The sequence below is a fragment of the Ixodes scapularis genome, unplaced genomic scaffold (assembly GCF_016920785.2).
Source record: "Ixodes scapularis isolate PalLabHiFi unplaced genomic scaffold, ASM1692078v2 PGA_scaffold2__306_contigs__length_199485367, whole genome shotgun sequence".
NCBI classification, from domain to species: domain Eukaryota; kingdom Metazoa; phylum Arthropoda; class Arachnida; order Ixodida; family Ixodidae; genus Ixodes; species Ixodes scapularis.
The window spans coordinates 178,775,567-178,792,940 of NW_024609857.1; the positions used below are offsets into that span (position 1 = coordinate 178,775,567).

General features: G+C 46.6%; 1 protein-coding gene across 1 annotated transcript; it reads left to right on the top strand.

The window, feature by feature from the left end:
• The first annotated feature begins 9,000 nt into the window (after window positions 1-9,000).
• Window positions 9,001-9,939, top strand: LOC120850246. Its single transcript, XM_040222697.1, has one exon. It carries the CDS (start codon window positions 9,001-9,003, stop codon window positions 9,937-9,939), a length of 939 nt encoding a protein of 312 aa, XP_040078631.1.
• The last annotated feature ends 7,435 nt before the right edge of the window (window positions 9,940-17,374 follow it).

Here is a 17,374-nt window from a genome sequence, read left to right on the forward strand (position 1 = left end):
GTTAAGTTTACACAGCAACTCATGTGTAGACGAAAAACACAGATCGCCTCGTGTAAAACGAACACGTTTCGACGTGTCCACTATGGGACAACGGTTTACACGTCTGGGCGTGTTATTTTTGCTAACAGTGTAGCGGCACCATGGGTTGCCCTTTTAAAAAGGCTGCATTCAAGTCTCTATTATTTTCTAAATCTACCAAGGAAATCCAAGGCGAACATTTCCTGAGGAAAGTTAAACAATTGAAAAGTTGCGAGCGACTGTGAATAAATACAACTGAGAGGGGGGATGGTTTCTTTGGTGCAGCTTGCGAGCGCTATGCTCGTGGTCAGCTTTCAGGGGCATTTTCGACAGGAGGGCGCGTTTACAGGTATAATAGGCGTTCAAGCACGCGCACCCGTACATCTGACTGCATAGCCATAGGACGTCCACAAAAACGCGACGACTTACCGACGCCGTGCTGGTTGCAAAGTAATACTCGTTCACTTCGTTTGATTATGCTGTTTCATGTTAGATAGAACTCAAACCGAATGGTTTACTTTTCACGCGCGGGGCGTACGGTTTACTTCTTGATTCGACCTCTCTCAAGCTGAGGTCACGGTGAAAACATCGACCCCAGGCAGCACAAAACGTCGTGGAAACGTCGAGAAAAAGTCCCGGACGTCCGTGACGTCCCGCATGACTTCGATCACGTTTTTTCGATGTTGAGGTGACGTCCTTATATAACGTCCCATTAGAGTCCAATCAGTGACGTTGTGACGACGTTGTATTTCAACTCAAACGTCGTCAACGTTCCCACGACGTCGATGCACGACGTTCTCACAACGTCCAACGCTCACGTTTCTTTGACGTTGAACTGAAGTTCATAAATGACGTCCCATTATCGTCCTGTCCGTGACGTGCTGGCGACGTCACGTTTCAACTTTAACGTCGTTATCGTCACCACGACGTCACGATAAGACGTTTTAGCAACGTCGAACACTCACGTGTCTTCAAAGTTAAAATAAAGTCCTGGGTGACGTTACATTATTGCCCCGTCAGTGAGGTTTCAGTGACGTCGCGTTCACACCTAAATGTCGTAAACATCATACAAGACGTGCTGGCAACGTCGACCACTCACGTTTTGTTCGACGTTTTTAGATTTTCCAGCTTAATCTCCAGCCGCAGAATCACTGTGGTCAAGGTGACAGTGCTCAAGAGCCGCAAAGAAAACTTAATTTTTGAGAGTTTTTTTAGAGAGAGTTCAAAATGCTATTAATTGCAAATCGATGACGCTAAAGAGGGCATTTACAAAACTCAATGTTTACGGAGGGAAAAAAAATAATATGAAAGCATGTTGGAAATATCATCCCCTTTAGGTGTGCTTGCTATAATTTTGGTTTGTTTAAAATATTGTTACGGGTTTAATTTGCGAAGCCCATGGTGTCTAGAACGGATCGAATTGTACTATTCTTGCATTTTGCACGCGCGTTGTCGTCTTCCATGGGTCCTGGGCCCTGGTACGCGCCTCAGGGGCGCCGCTATACTTTCCCCACTCCAGGTGATTTCAGGCCTGTATCCTTTCCTAGGAGCATCCATACTGCTCCGCGACCACCCGAGATTGTTTTAAGGTTCGTCAATTTTTTTTTTTTTTCGTATTTTGTAACCCATGCACACCTGCGCACAACCAAAAAATTCGCACCAACATCACAGTTCATCCATAACACCAACCTCCAGCGCCTTAGCGCTTTCGGTAGATCGGGGCGCAAAGTCTTGTCACGTGACTGTCAGTAAAGATCTGGCTTTCGTTGCCACTGGTGGCGTACCCAAACGAAAATCGCATGCCAGCACACACTATATCAGAGCAGAACTTCACTGCATACTTGCGCATTTTTGGAGTTGACTAAAAAAAAATAAATAAAGTAAAATGCCCGGCAATGACAAAATCCGGTAGATACTGTCAACGGTTTGTGGAAACTGACATTCATGATGCCAACCCCTGAATGGCCCAGATGACGGTCCAAAAAGCGTTCAAGCCCAGACCGCACTTACGTGGCGAAAAAAAAACAAAAAAACACAACAAACAAGAAAGAAAAAAAGAAAAAAAAAAAAACAGCCGGCACGGCGCGAGAGAGGGGGGGAAAGGTAGGCAGAGGAGAAGCCAGTGGCAACTTCATAGAGCCCCATGCGATACGTCGGGAAACTCGGCAAGAAGAGGGTGAGAGAGAAAAGTGGGGGAAGATAGCGACGGACGAACAACTGACAAGCCTGAGTTCCGGGTGCACGTATTTCTCAGTCGTTCGCAAAATATTTCACTGAATGTTCTGTTCTTCGAATTGGCCCAGAGAGAACAGCTCTGGGACCCGGTCCAGCTTTTTCCGAAAGCCAGTCACTAGCACCGGCCGTCACGTCTACAAGTCTACGAGGCAAGCTGCTATGGTAGCCGTGATTTTTTTTTTTTTTTTTTCCGACAGTCGTTCCCATTAAAAAGGTGGTGATCGCCAAAAACGCCGTCGTATGCAGTCACGGCTCGAGGACCTTTTTCAAGGCCATAACGCTTCACACGTTCAATCGCACTGCTGCTCGGATCAAGGTGCCTGTGAGGATATGAATGACGCCCCCCAGAAAACAAGTGGCAGTGCACATAACGGCGCGTCAAGTCCAGTCTCCGATCAAGACCCTTCAGACGCCTCCGACGATCCCAATCAAGAACGCCCAGCGGACGGGATCCCCCTTCTGAAACCATTCCCCTGCACGCAGCGAGAGTACCAGCTACGCGCAATGGGGCGGCTAAAGCATGCGCGTCAGCGCATTAGTCAGAAGCAGAACGAGGTAAGCGGTGGAACATTCCGCGCCGCGTGACATCGTCTCTTGTTCACTTATTTACGTGAATTTGTTATTTTATATTTTTGAGGCTGGCCCATCCAGGGACGTCTTTTGGAGGCGCTCCGTATTGCATCTCGTGTCTGAACATGCTCAAATAAACAGTTCGTACCAAACCTCTGTTTTAGTTACTTCCTTCGTACTTGCATGATAGCAGGTTGCCTTCGCAATAATACTAAAAAATTTTTTTTTTTTGGTGGGGGGGGGGCACAACGTTTTCCCACGACGGCTAAGGAACGTAATTTGGAAAGGTTTCTCGACGTTCTGTGAACGTCGTTGGTAGTCCGGATGTCGTAAACACACGTATCATAAACGTCAAGGGAGGACGCAACGGCCCACTGAGACGTGCATGTGACGTGCAACAAACGTCGTTTGGAACGTCCCCTCGACCTCCTGTGCACCTTTTCTCGCGGACATTTAAAGGTTTCATCGACGTCGAAGGAAGGTAACGTCCGGACCTTCGACGTTTTACGACGTCACGTTACAGACGTCTTCGACGTTCTTTCGACGTTTTCTTCACGTTTATGTGCTGCTTGGGGTATTGAATAAGTGCAGCCATCTTGAGATCTAAGTGACACGCTAAGGACGCTGAGGGCAGTCCGCTCGACAACTTGTGAAGCGGAGCGCACGCTCACTCCGCTAACTATATGCTCCAACTCAGAGCGGGCCACGCATGCGCGGTGGGGACGATGCTTCTCGCAGAGCGTAAAGTAGAGCGAAGAGGGCTCATAAAAGTGGCCTACTAATACTCACTGATTACGAACGCGCTCGTCGTGACTTGTCCTGACACTGCCCATGTACACCTTTGGCGTATAGAAAAAAGTAACTTTTCACCAGACAGAGCAGCTGCGCTAGAAACAATGGAAACGCGAAATTTACACAAACCATGCAGGGTCTCACCTGGGAGCACAGCTCCAGTTTAGCCAGGGTCAACCACCTATGTTTGTTCATGTCAGCGAGCAGGTTGCCGAACCTCTTGTTGATGTGACCCACGATGAGGTTCGCAAAACTGAAGAACACCGACAAGTTCTGTCCAAACGTTCATCCAAGTCCGAACAGACGGTTGGGATCATAATCATAATCATAATCATCTTTATTTGCTCAGGAGAGCCGCGGCACCGCAGAAAGGCAACAGCCCGTACCAAGGAGGCCCGCGGTGCCGCGTCTAGTGAAGAGGATTATGTGATGATGTAATATACAAGATGAAAGTTCTGATGATTAGGATATGTGTGTTAGGCCTAACAGCATTCTTCGCGGTTGTGGTCTTCGCGGTGCTGCTGTTGGCTGCTTATCTAGCAGGCCGGTCTCAAGCACCTGGAGTGGGCTCCTCGCGTGTCCGACTTGCATAGTAGCCAGCCGAATTACCGGCGACGCAGGGAATTCATCACCCCCGCGGGCGGGCTCCAGGGGTTTGCGCCAGTGTTGGCCGAGCGGCGGTCTTTACGAAAGCGGGCTTTGGAGTCTTTCAGCTTGCGGTCCAGCTTGTAACTGAGCAGCCTGAGCACCATGTCGATCGAAGACATGGTCTGTGCCGCTGGTCCGGCTGGCTTTCGGACGATCGAAAAGACACGTCTTACGCCCAGTTGATAGGCCAGTCGAGGAAGAACCATGCAAAGCGTTTCGCCAGATTGACAACACCCTGCGCCGATCTGTCGGGTGCTGGTATTTGGAGGCCCGCATGCAGAGCAGCCAGGGCCTTCTTTAAGCAGGATAGCCTCCTAAAGGGATTCTCTTCTACGTTGGAAATATCCGGCAAACCGCGTTCAGAAAGGAAGCTTCGGCGCTTGATGGCACGAGGGATACGAATCATAGATTCGATGTCTCGCCAGCTTAATCTCGTTAGTAGAAGTCTCCTTCCTTGAGAACGCGGGGATTCATCGCGCAGATGCCTTGCTAGTCTTGAGTAACACTGTACTCGTACTACGCAAAAGGATGTACTCGCAATGCGCAAACTTCGTCCTTTTCTTTTATTTGTCTACTTCGAATAAGTAAATCTGTTTATTTTTAATTCGAGTGGAGCAGAAGCTACAAGAGCAAGTGTTGGCCTTTCAGCGTCCTTGACCAGCATGCGCGCTCGTGCAGTGCAAGTACCGTTTAGAGCAACATGCTCATGCTTATACCTTCGGCTTCACTCGCACACAAGGTGGAACGAATATATTTATATTTTATGGCTTAATATTTTTTCAGGTCTGTGCCTACTCTTTGTGTTCATTATTGTCGCCTTCGTTTTTACTACCTCTACGAACACGCTCCCTTGCACCTTCTTGGTGTTAACGTTTAGGTTTTTTTTTTTTTGTCTTACTAGTACTATAAACGTCCACTTGTGGGGCTACGCAAGCAAATTTTTCGAACGCGCTCAAAACGCTCTTACGCTGAAGAAAAACGCTCAACTAAAACACGTTTTTTTACCTCCGCTTTCCATTCCGGCGAAGCAGGCCGCGCATGCGCAGGTTGGCACCCCCAGAGCAGAGCGGAAAATGAAAACGGTCTAGTAAAACTCTCTAATGAGTAGCGAGTTTTAGTAGTGCGTATGCGAGCAAACGGAAGCATTGTGCGTTTGCGTTAACGTTGCTTGTTTCCCACTGCACGTCCGCGAAGCCCAAACTGCGGTTTGGATGGCCTCCGTGCAATGGAGCTTGCCTGACATGTCGCGCTATCTAGCTGCTGGCTTTTGGAACGATAGCCAGACCGTTCCTACAAAGTTTCGCCATTCGCAACGCTGAAGTTCTGTGTAGTTTTCGAGCAATGTTTTATGGCAACAATTAAAAAAAAAAAAAAAAACTCCTTGCAGCAATGAAAATTACCGTCCGAGGAAAAAGAAAACTCACCGGTACTGCTGCACCAAGTACTCCCATAACCACCATAACAACGACGGCACCCCGACCGTGACCCTGTTCTAGTTTTCTTCACAACCTTGGGACAAGGAACGGCGGTAGAGGTGTATTGCGGTAGCGTTCTTGCAGTCGCCGAGGGCGACGTAGCAACAGTCGCACGCGCTGTCAATAATTTCACGCGACAAAGGACTCAGTTACCCCCCATTCACACTGGAAGCGGATCCGCGTTCGCGAAGCGGTTGCGAAAGCGGTTGTATAAAGATCCAGTGCAGTTGCACGCGCATTTGATGTCATCGTGTGCGCGTGAAATTGTACTGAATCCTTATACAACCGCGTTCGCAACCGCTTTGCGAACGCGGATCCGCTTCCAGTGTGAATGAGCCCTTACATGAAATGAGTAAATCATACCAAAACTTGAGGTAATTAATCATCAACGGTAATCTCTAGGTGGTATTCATTGGACATCATATTTGACGTGACTGCTCAGAGCGCATGCTCGAGATGATTTCTTGTCTATGGTCTCCCAAAGAAGACAATCTTGATGGTGTGTAATCTGCGCCTTGGAAGCATTGTTGCGCTGTACCGGGGACTGGAGCCTTGTAAGGGGCTTTCGTCGCCTTTTGCTCCAGCCTGCCAGGCGTCTTGTCTAAATAAAGAAACAAACAAGCTTGCCGTCAACACGTGCTCAGCAGCAGGAATCTCAACTATGACCGCCAGGAAACAACACCTATTGTCAGCTGCTTTTAATTTCCCACTCACCTGTATCGTGATGCTGTACAAGCGAAAATGGTCAACGTGCGGGCGAGCTGGTGCGCATTATTCACGATGTTTAAACCCTGAGACGGAAGGAAACTTGAAAATATATGCCCCTTCCGTTTCTTCTGATTTATCTTCAAGATTCCCTCCCAGTTGTACACGGGTTTCCCTTGCTGGGAGTGGCACTTCGCAAAAACATCTGTCCCGTACGTTTCGCTCGTCGCGTATACGTGTTTGCTTACTAAAAGCCGTTGTCCGCTTCATAAAGCTTGCTCTCGAAAATAAGATTAAATCCCATTCAGTTTACAACCGCCAAATACCACGATCGGAGGCATCCCGTCAAAAGTGCACCGCTACCACCGCCACACCGCCAAGGCTACCAATCGTTTCGTATCGTCGCTGAGAGAGGGAACTGGCTGTCGCGTGACTCTGGCTCCCCTTAAGCACCTGCTCTAAGCTAATTTGGGCAGTGCGACGGAACGCATGTGCAGCGAGGTGCACGCATTTCTAACGCAAACACACAGCGCTTGCACAGAGCCGTATATACAGAGAGGTTGTACACTCATTGGGAAGGATAGGAGGCCAACGAGGAGGCACCGTTGTCTGAAAGCTGGCTGGGCGTCTTCCACAGCGTCTTCACATGTTCCATTGTGGCCAACCAGAAGTCCACAAATTTGACACACGCAGGAATGGTATCAATAGAAGCCGGGGCATACTTAGCGTGATTGATGTCTTGGATCCTGCTGTCCCCTAAAAATTCCACTCTTCCTTTTTTTTTTCTTTCTCGTATGTTGTTGTGTTTGTGGCCGTTTCCGCAAACCTGATTTTGACGACTCTGTGCAGTTGCGCCCGGGGGAACTGGAGCCTCCGGGGACTCACCTGGTTGAGTCCCGCGACAATTTGGACACCTCTCTTCCCCCCCCCCCCCCCCCCCACCCGACCTTTTTCATTTTGTGCGCGTATATACATTGTTGTGCCTGTTTGCTTCTTTCCTCACCCTTTCTTTTTTTTTTCCAACGATCGGGGGTACCAGTGTGCTTTCCTGAATCGCTGTCATACTGATGAAGACCCGTCTCGGGTCGAAACGTCTAAGTAAAGGAGTTAAGTTTTTGAAGTGGCTCTTTATTCTGTACAAACTCTCGACAGCCAAGCCCCTGACTTCGTACTATTATATATATATATATATATATATATATATATATATATATATATATATATATATATATATATATATATATATATGGGTGGTTTCATCTCAAATCGTGCAGGCAAAAAGAATCGAATTTTTAATTTCGATGAAAAAAATATATGTTATGGCGCCGTTTCTAAAACCGCAGTCGACACAAACCACAAGTTCGTCGGATTTTTGGTTCTCGACTTATGAATTTTTAAAGAGGCCGCGGCGAAAAGCAGTGTTTTTCACACCCGTCGTGGGTCGGATGTTTCGCTTGATCTCCCGCCATGGATTTTCAGTCCACATTATATTATTTTTTTAAGCACTCTGTGGACACATTTAAAAAGCTACAATACCAAGAAATAATTTTAGGCCTTTTGCTTTTTTTCTGTAAAAATGTCAAAAAAGCCTCCTCGATCAATTGTTGACGAACTTTGACAATTAATTGCTGGCGATCTACTTGGGTTACACCGATATTTTTTATGTCCACGGAGAGCCCAAAACAGGCTCTTTACATTTATTATAAAATTCCTTGGCTGTATAAAATATTCTTTGCGGTACGTTTACGTTGATATTATGCAAAAAACAAAAAGTACCATTTTTTAAATTGATTTTCTCAAAAAACCCATTTTTTATTTTTTTTATTTTTTGTTCAAATGTAGATATGATAGTTGTCTACACGAAAATTAAGCCTAGAAAGTGTATATTTTGTTTGCATGTCTTATATTTAGGCCTCAATATCGGAAAAAGACGTCTTTGTTTTGCAAGACCTAAGTCAGACATAGCGACCCATGCGTCTCTATGAATGGTGAAAAAGTTTTCTTGAATTTTCTTAGGCATTTTGTAATCAATTATAAACGAATTTTGTGGTATTGAATATTTATGTATGTTTCGATAAGAGCGGGAACCATGAGATACATATCTAACCAAATCAGCAGGCCTAGTAGACTTTCAATAACCAAAAGGCGCAGACGTTGTATTGTTTCGATTTATAAACCTTTGAAAGTAAACTACCCCTACTAGCTATTAGCTGTCTCATTACTAAGACAAAGAAAGTCACCACATCGTCGATATATTATATTAAATATTGAGGACATTTATCGCTAAATGTGGATACGCGCCCGACTACACATCTCACAGGAAAAGAAGACCAAGGAGCATGTGCTAAGAAGAAGAGGTAGAGAGGTTACCGGCGCGAGCAGAGCCAGTTGGAACCGTTGATCGATGCAACATCAACCTTCAAGAGCCCTCCATATGTCTAGACTGTAAATATATTGTATAAATCTCTTTGGTAAACCGGAGTGATCTAAATTATCGAATATTTTGGTGCCGAAACCCGGGAATCCAGCGACAATACGAGATCAGCGAACAGCGAACATGGAGCGGCTCCAGACGAAAAGGTTGGTGACGCGAGCCGAAATTGAACATCTAAGCGAGGAGATCCAAGCGGCGGTGTCAATTGAGGATTTCAGGCCTCATCACGAAGAACGCCTCGCAGAAATAACGGACGAGCTGGATGTCCTGGCAAGGGAACTCAAGGAGCAAGATGCGCTCATCGAGGTCCACGTAAAGAGCGAGAACCTCGCCGAAGAATACAGGGCCGTCAGGGAGACACAAAGTGTGATCACCCGAATGCGGACACGTCTTCGACGCCTAGAGACAAGGACATCGTCATCTATCGAGAGCAGGGTCACCGAGACCACAGAACGATCGACCACTCAAACCCAGGGCCGAACTGGACAGCTTAAACTTCCAAAGCTCGAACTCCAACGGTTTGATGGAGAGAAGTTGAATTGGCTTCCCTTCTGGGAGCAGTTCCGACAGGCGATCCACGACAACATCGAGCTCTCCGGCGTGGAGAAGTTTCTATACCTGCGGACGGTGCTGACGGGCAAGGCGGCGGCGGCGGTAAGCGGCATTCAAGCAACGGAGAGCAGCTACGCTTATGCCGTGGAGCTTCTAAAAGAGAGATTTGGCAAGAAAGACGTCCTTGTTCAAGAACACCTCACGCAGCTGCTGAACCTGCCAAAAGTGAAGGCGCTGAGTGACGTCGGAGCCCTCCGTCGTTTACACGATCACGTTCATTGCAACATCGCTTCGCTGAGGACTCTGGGCATCGACTCTGACAGCTACGGGGCAATGCTGTGTGCTGCGTTATTCTGCGTCCTGCCCGCTGACTGGGCCGTGGACTTCTACAAGAGTCAGAGTACTAGTAATGAAACACCGGAAAGCTCAAATCTTGAGGCTGTCCTGCGATCGATGCGTGTAGAGCTGGATAGCAGAGAGAAGGTATACGACGGCAGTACACGGGACTAACCGCAACCTCTGAAAATACACAGCGACAGAGATCGATCAAGCGACAACCTCCGAGGAAAGGGGTCTGCTGCTTCCCTCGCAGTTGGTGCCAAACCCTCAAACGACGGGTGCTCTCTTTGTTCCTCCGAATTACATGAAGCGCCGCAATGTAACTCTGCGATTCCGATCGAAGAAAAGAAGAGACGGCTAAGGAGCGAAGGGAGGTGTTACAGATGCGCGAAGCGAGGACACACCTCAAAAGAATGTCGAAATCGGTTCCTTCGCTGCGACAAATGTGGCCGACGCCATATCACTCCACTTTGTGGTACGTCACCTCCGTCTTATCAAGGAGCGACCGGCACTACCGAGCTCCACTCCCTGGCGTCTTTGAATGCCATCAACAAGAACGCCGTAATGCTACAAACGGCTCAAGTATGGGTAGACGGACGAGACCGGAAGCGTCTTGCTCGCTGTCTGTTTGACGGAGGCAGCCAACGTTCATTCGTCACCGAGCAGCTCTCACGAGAGCTGAGGTTGGAAGTGATCGGCGAGGAGGAGGTGACCATCTATTCGTTTGGCAGAACAGCCGGTGGAACTACGAGAAAACGTCGGCTAGTGCGACTTTGGTTGCGAAGCCAATACAGCCGCAAAGAACACTGCTTGGAAGCCCTTGAAATAGAAAACATCTGTTCTGACCAGTTGGTGCTTCCCGACAACGTGGTTGACCTTGCTGGCGTGGGAGAGCTAGAATTAGCCGATGTAACCCTTTCACCCTTCCTTAATTCCAAGCGGAGCATTGAAATCCTAGTGGGGGCAGATCACTATTGGAATATGGTGAGCGGGGAAGTCCGCAAGATACACGGATCCTTGGTCGCGCTGAAGACGGACTTTGGCTGGACACTGCAGGGACCAGTTCCTCAGGTCTCTTCTGTGCTGTCCTGCACTACTGTGGCCGTCTTGAACACCGGCGTCGCAAAACCGACCTTGAGCCTCTCAAACGAACTTCGAGCCTTCTGGGAGTTGGAAAGCCTCGGAATCTCCGTGAACGACTCTCCGCGCGGAAAAGAGGAAGAACAAGTAAGAGAAGACTTCACTTCCTCCCTAGCTCTGGTCATGGGCCGTTATGAGGCAAACCTCCCGTGGAAGCCCCTAAATCGACCCCTAGAGAACAACGAAGCCATTGCGCTACAGCGTCTAGGCAAGTTGGTTCGGCGTTTAAAAGGCAACACCGAAAGACTGACGCAGTACGACTCAGCGATCCGTAGCTACCTGAAAGAAGGTTTTGCTGAAAAAGTGCCAGCAGGCGAGGTGGACACCACTGGGAAACGCGTTTACTACTTGCCTCATCGTGCTGTTTTTAGACCTGACAGTTCTACGACTAAGATACGCATCGTGTTTGATGCGTCTGCAAAGGCACCGGGCTGTCTGTCCCTCAACGATGCATTGTCTACGGGCCCAAGCCTCAATCCGGACATGTTACAGCTGATCATCAACTTCCGACGTCCTGCGATTGCCTTCACCGCAGATATTGAGAAGGCCTTCTTACAGATTCTGATCAAGCAGGAGGATCGTGATGCCCTACGCTTTTTGTGGTACGCACGTTCCCCTACAGAAGACTTCACAAGTTCGGAGATTGAAGCATGGCGCATGACGCGCGTCCCATTTGGTGCAACGAGCAGCCCTTTCATGCTGGCAGCGACTATCAAGCACCACCTGGCCAACGTCTCAGACGACTTGTCTGAGACTGCAAAAGTACTGGACGAATGCCTTTACGTGGACGACTTGATTGCTGGCACTGAAACGCTTGAAGAAGCAACAAACTTCTACAAGGAAGCCCAGCAAATATTGAGCGCAGCAGGAATGAAGCTCAGGAAGTGGAGTTCCAACAGCGAGTCATTGCAACAACGATTTGACGAAGATGGGGTTGGAAGCCTCTCCTGTGATACTCCCACACCGAGGTCAGGTGTGACGCGTGTTTTGGGACTTGAGTGGAATAGAGAGAGGGACGAGCTTAAATACTCTTTAGAAAGCACGTTGGAGCTTCTGACAATCAACCGTGACACAAAACGCTTTGTACTGCAAGCATCAGCGAGAATTTTCGACCCCCTCGGCCTCCTCAGCCCAGTGACGATAACAGCCAAGATGTTATTTCAAGAACTTTGGGCACTTGGGCTGGACTGGGACACCCCGCTACCTCCAAGCGTAAGTCTGAGATGGAGCAACTGGATAAAAGCTCTGCATCATCTCGAGGACATTTCGATCCCTCGTCGCTATGCTGCATACGGCGGTCGAACTGAGCTGCATGACTTCACGGACGCTAGCCCCCAGGCCTATGGGACAGTCGCGTATTTGCGTAGTGACTGTGATAACCAGACGACAGTGACCCTAGTTATGGCCAAGACGCGCGTTGCGCCAGTAAAGACCTTAACTCTACCGAGACTGGAACTGATGGAAGCGCTGGCGCCAGGAATATCTCTGTACTTTAAGGTCATTTCATCACAGCACACCGGCAGCCTCGAGTAATTTACGGGTGAATGACTTGGTGCTACTGCATGACGACTTCCATCCGCGACAAACCTGGAAAACTGGCCGCGTCGTGGAAGTCTTCCCGGGACGAGACGGCCACGTCCGATCCTGCGTGGTCCGTTTATCAGGAGGAACAACGATTAGACGTCCCATTCAACTGTTACATTAACTGGAAGCTCATAACGAATGAGCAATGCTCATTCGGCGGGGAGGATATTAAATATTGAGGACATTTATCGCTAAATGTGGATACGCGCCCGACTACACATCTCACAGGAAAAGAAGACCAAGGAGCATGTGCTAAGAAGAAGAGGTAGAGAGGTTACCGGCGCGAGCAGAGCCAGTTGGAACCGTTGATCGATGCAACATCAACCTTCAAGAGCCCTCCATATGTCTAGACTGTAAATATATTGTATAAATCTCTTTGGTAAACCGGAGTGATCTAAATTATCGAATATATTATATGCAATTCTTTACGAAACCAAACACTGGGGCTTGTTCACCGCCCATCGCACAGGTCACCAGGGAATGTCCTTTCACTTCCGTAATACGCAAAAGTGGTGATACAGAAACGGTCCGAAACATACAGAGAGTGTGTCATGGAGAGGGGTAGGAAATAAAAATAAATAAATAGGAATTAATTTGCGCAACTCCGATCTTAACGAAAATTGCGTTAAAAAAAAAATAAAATAAAGTATTTAGGTTCGAGCGGTGGCAAGGCGATAGGCCCACGCCTGGTGGAGAGTCAGACAAAGAAGTCGACGGCACGTAAAGGTAAAACAAACAAAAAATCAATAATTTAATAAAGACGGGAAAACCTAGCCGCACATGGCAAGAACAAAAACCAACTCCCCCGGGCATTCCCTACACGGGACGCAACCAAATGCGTGCGAACACGCTCTCTACATCACCGCCAGGCCGCTACGCCATGACGAAATAAACCCAACAACTGAACAGTACTAACAAACAGTTAGTAAGAAAACATTGAAAAAAAAAAAAGAAACGTTCAGAAAAAACCGCACCCGAGAAACAAAGTTCAGCGGGGCGAAGAAACACACACGAGTCGGTCCCACGACGTTGAAGTCTGGCAGGATGACGGCGTCCAGATGATGCTCGAATCTGTTCCTCCCTCTGTTACGCAAATACACGACGGCTGTGCGGAACAGTGGCTGTACGAAAGAAAGTGAAGAATAGATTCGAGCAGGCGATGCGCGAGAAGGTAACCGAGACTATGCTTCAAGCTTCATATCGGGAGAGGAGCTTTCGAGGTAGTTTCTGCAGTTACTCAAACTTTCTCTTTCCCCTTCCCTTTTTCAAAAGAACACGTCAGCCGGCGCTAACGTTTCATCTCGGGAGAAACCCACTCTTCACAAACGGTTATAGTTGACAAGGAGGCTGACTTCGACCTAACTAGTCTCCGGGCAGAATACAAACACAAGTATATTTACCAACACGCTCGTTTTAATGTCAGACTCCGGGCTTTGCTGTTTCTAAAAGAGATAACCCTTTATGAGGATAGAACGAGCGGGTTGGTGGGGATAATTAAACTTAAACACTCCCTTCTCGTTTTCTTCCTCAAGTTTAATAGATAACCCTTCGGTGTTATCGGATCTCCCCGGAGAGAGAGAGAGAGCACGGCCGTTTCAAGGTAAGGATAGGGCGCTCGAAGCTAGGGCAAACAGGCGGTATCGTTTCACGCATGCACGGATGGCTGGTTTCAAATTTCCCCACATCCCTAACGAAACCGGCCCATCTTCGTGTGTGCGTCTGCGGGATTTCTGTCCCGCGCCGCCGGTTTTAGCGCGCACGCGGCGTTGTTTTGGCTGGCAGGACAGTTGTTGACCGTCGACATTGTAAGGCCGTGGTGTCCTCATCCTTTCAAGCAACGATTCCTTTGCTTTCCCTTGTGCAATACTCTGACAGACTCCTCCTGGGTGGCTGTCACTGTTTGCCGCGTCAACGACAGAATCGTACCATTTCACTCCTCGTGACACAGGGTGCGCTGCTCGCTTTACTGTCACGGGCCGTCCCATCTAACACAACGAGCGCGAAAGGTCGTGGTCATCTGCTGGCTCCGAAAGGGCGGGACGTTCATGCAGGCCAATGAGGGCCCCGAATCAATTAAACGTCTGCCGACTCCTACACGTTAAACATTTACGACACCTGCTGGTCTGTTAAGAAGTGTTGCTTTCTCTTTTTGGAACTCCTCCGATGTAGCTTGCCGCCTATAATAAAATTTAAATAATCAATAAATATATCAGGGTGGAAATAATGTATTTCATTTTTATGTGGGAACGTTGAAAAAAAGAAAAAAACTATTTACAAGCTCGTGAAGACGCGCAATTCGCAAGTCCATTTCGAGCCGTAAAAACACGTTTTTGTACGATATTGATGCTTAAACGTAGAACATACAAACAAAATATACACTTTCTAGGCTTGATTTTCGTCTAGAAAACTATCATATCTACATTTGAACAAAAAATAAAAAAATAAAAAATGGGTTTTTCGAGAAAATCAATTTCAAAAACGGTACTTTTTGTTTTTTTCATAATATTAACGTAATCGTACCGCAAAGGATATTTAATACAACCAAAGCATTTTATAATAAATATAAAGAGCGTGTTTTGGGCTCTCCGTGGACATAAAAAATATCGTTGTAACCCAAGTAGATCGCCAGTAATTAATTGTCAAAGTTTGTCAACAATTGACCGAGGAGGCGTTTTTGACATTTTTACAGAAAAAAAGCAAAAGGCCTACAATTATTTCATGGTATTGGAGCCTTTCAAATGTGTCCACAGAGCGCTTCAAAAAAGATAATATAATGTGGACTGAAAATCCATAGCGGGAGATCAAGCGAAACATCCGACCCGCGACGGGTGTGAAAAGCACTGCTTTTCGCCGCGGCCTCTTTAAAAATTCATAAGTTGAGAACAAAAAATCCGGCGAACTTTCGGTTTGTGTCGACTGCGGTTTTAGAAACGGCGCCATAACATATATTTTTTTCATCGAAATTAAAAATTCGACCCTTTTTGCCTGCACGATTTGAGATGAAACCACCCATATATATATATATATATATATATATATATATATATATATATATATATATATAAAGCGTGCGCGACTAGGAGAACGATCGACATAATCCACACGCGAGGCGCCGAGGGCCAGGCATCTGCCGTCCGAGCGATCAGACTTCGAGTGGCATATTATTTTGACATTTTTGCATGATCATAATCGAAATACCACGTGCACCATATTTTCAACCGTGCAGAGTTACTTCAAATCAAATCAAATCAAGTTTATTTGTTGTCACATTTTACATGACAACAGGGACTGGGACAAAAAGCTGCTAAATAGCAGCTTGACAAGTGTCCCAGCCCTCGTGCAGTTCGCGACAGCTTCAACACAATTTAACAACTAAAATTTGGACTACAACTACACAGTGTACAGAGTTGAGTACAAACCAATGCAAGAACCTGATTTATACAATACTCGATTTGTTGAAAACATATAGACGAAAAATACACAGGCCAGTGAAAAAAAAACTTGACTAATTAAAGCAATAATACAATCGTACATGAAATAATACATCCTGTTCATAACGAAAAATATAAACACAGTATTCAAAAATCGCATAGAAAAGTAAGTTCTTTTAATTCCCTATGTGATAGTGATTCAAAATGTCGACCCTTTCTGTACAAACTATTTAACATGGGGATAATCTGAAATGGAGCGTCTGATTTAGGTAATTTGTACGCGTTGGGCGAATCATCCAGAGTTCATTCTGTCTTAGGTTGCGTAGGATGATGCGATGTTTTAGGTTGGCTAGTTTAATAAAATGAACATTATTGTGCTGAAGAGCCCTGTGATACGTTGACACAAGCTTGTAAGGATACATTTGCTCGACTGTTTTGAGATTTAGGGATTTAAATAGTGATTTAGTGGGATGAAGAAATGGAGTTCCTGAAATTGCACGTACGGCCTTCTCATATAACACTTACGCACTTACTAAAGATGTTCCTTGCTGCCACCACCAGGGTATTATTTTCGGATTCTGGTTGGCCAAGAGCGTCTGGTGCACTCTCTGGCTCTGGCCACTCCTCCCATTGACCAAACGCTCTTTATATATGGCTCTGCGCTTTCATTTGATCTTATAGCCATTCGTATCTTTGAGCGATCGTGGAAGCGCGGTGCAGTAATCGCGCGCCCTGGCTCGTGGATTATGTCCTCTGAGCTTTTTTCGAGCGCTGGCTTCGCTCCTCAGGCCATTGCATTCGCCGATAGAGACTGTTACTCAAAGGATTTTGGTGACGCTCGCAAATAAACTAAACAATTCAAAGAACTGGATGTGGATGTCTATGAGTCACACGAAAGAAATAAAAAAAAAACATTCCCAATTAAAAAAGTGGTCTCTAAGCCGTAAAAGGTAGCAAGCCCTTCATGAAATTTTAAAATATCCGATTTCATTACTATTGAATCGATAAGTTTGTTCCAATTACATAAAGAGAAGTATCCAGAAATGAGAGTGTATTATTATGAGAAAGAAAACTATGATGTCATAAGAAATAAATTGTTGGTTTTCCTACCATATTTCTTAAAACAGGCAGATGATATTGACATTGATGAGCTCTTGAACATCTTTAAGCTCAAAGTTCACGAGCTTGTTGATAATAACGTTCCCTCGGGAATACAATCTTCTAAACCTAAAGACAAACCCGTGGTGACGAAAGGGGTAAAGCAGATTATTAAACGAAAACGAAGAGCTCATCTACGATTCAGAGATAGCGGACGAACAGCCAACAGGTCCAGCTTAGAGCAAAGTGACACCCTTTTTAAAACGGCAGTTAAGCCAGCAAAAGAAAAGTACTACGAAAAGTTGTACGCAAAACTAAAAATGCACCCTAAAAAGTTTTGGAAGTCAGTTAAG

Excerpts from the sequence above, each read along its gene's own strand:
- LOC120850246 (XM_040222697.1), top strand. The coding sequence starts at position 9,001 with ATGGAGCGGCTCCAGACGAAAAGGTTGGTGACGCGAGCCGAAATTGAA.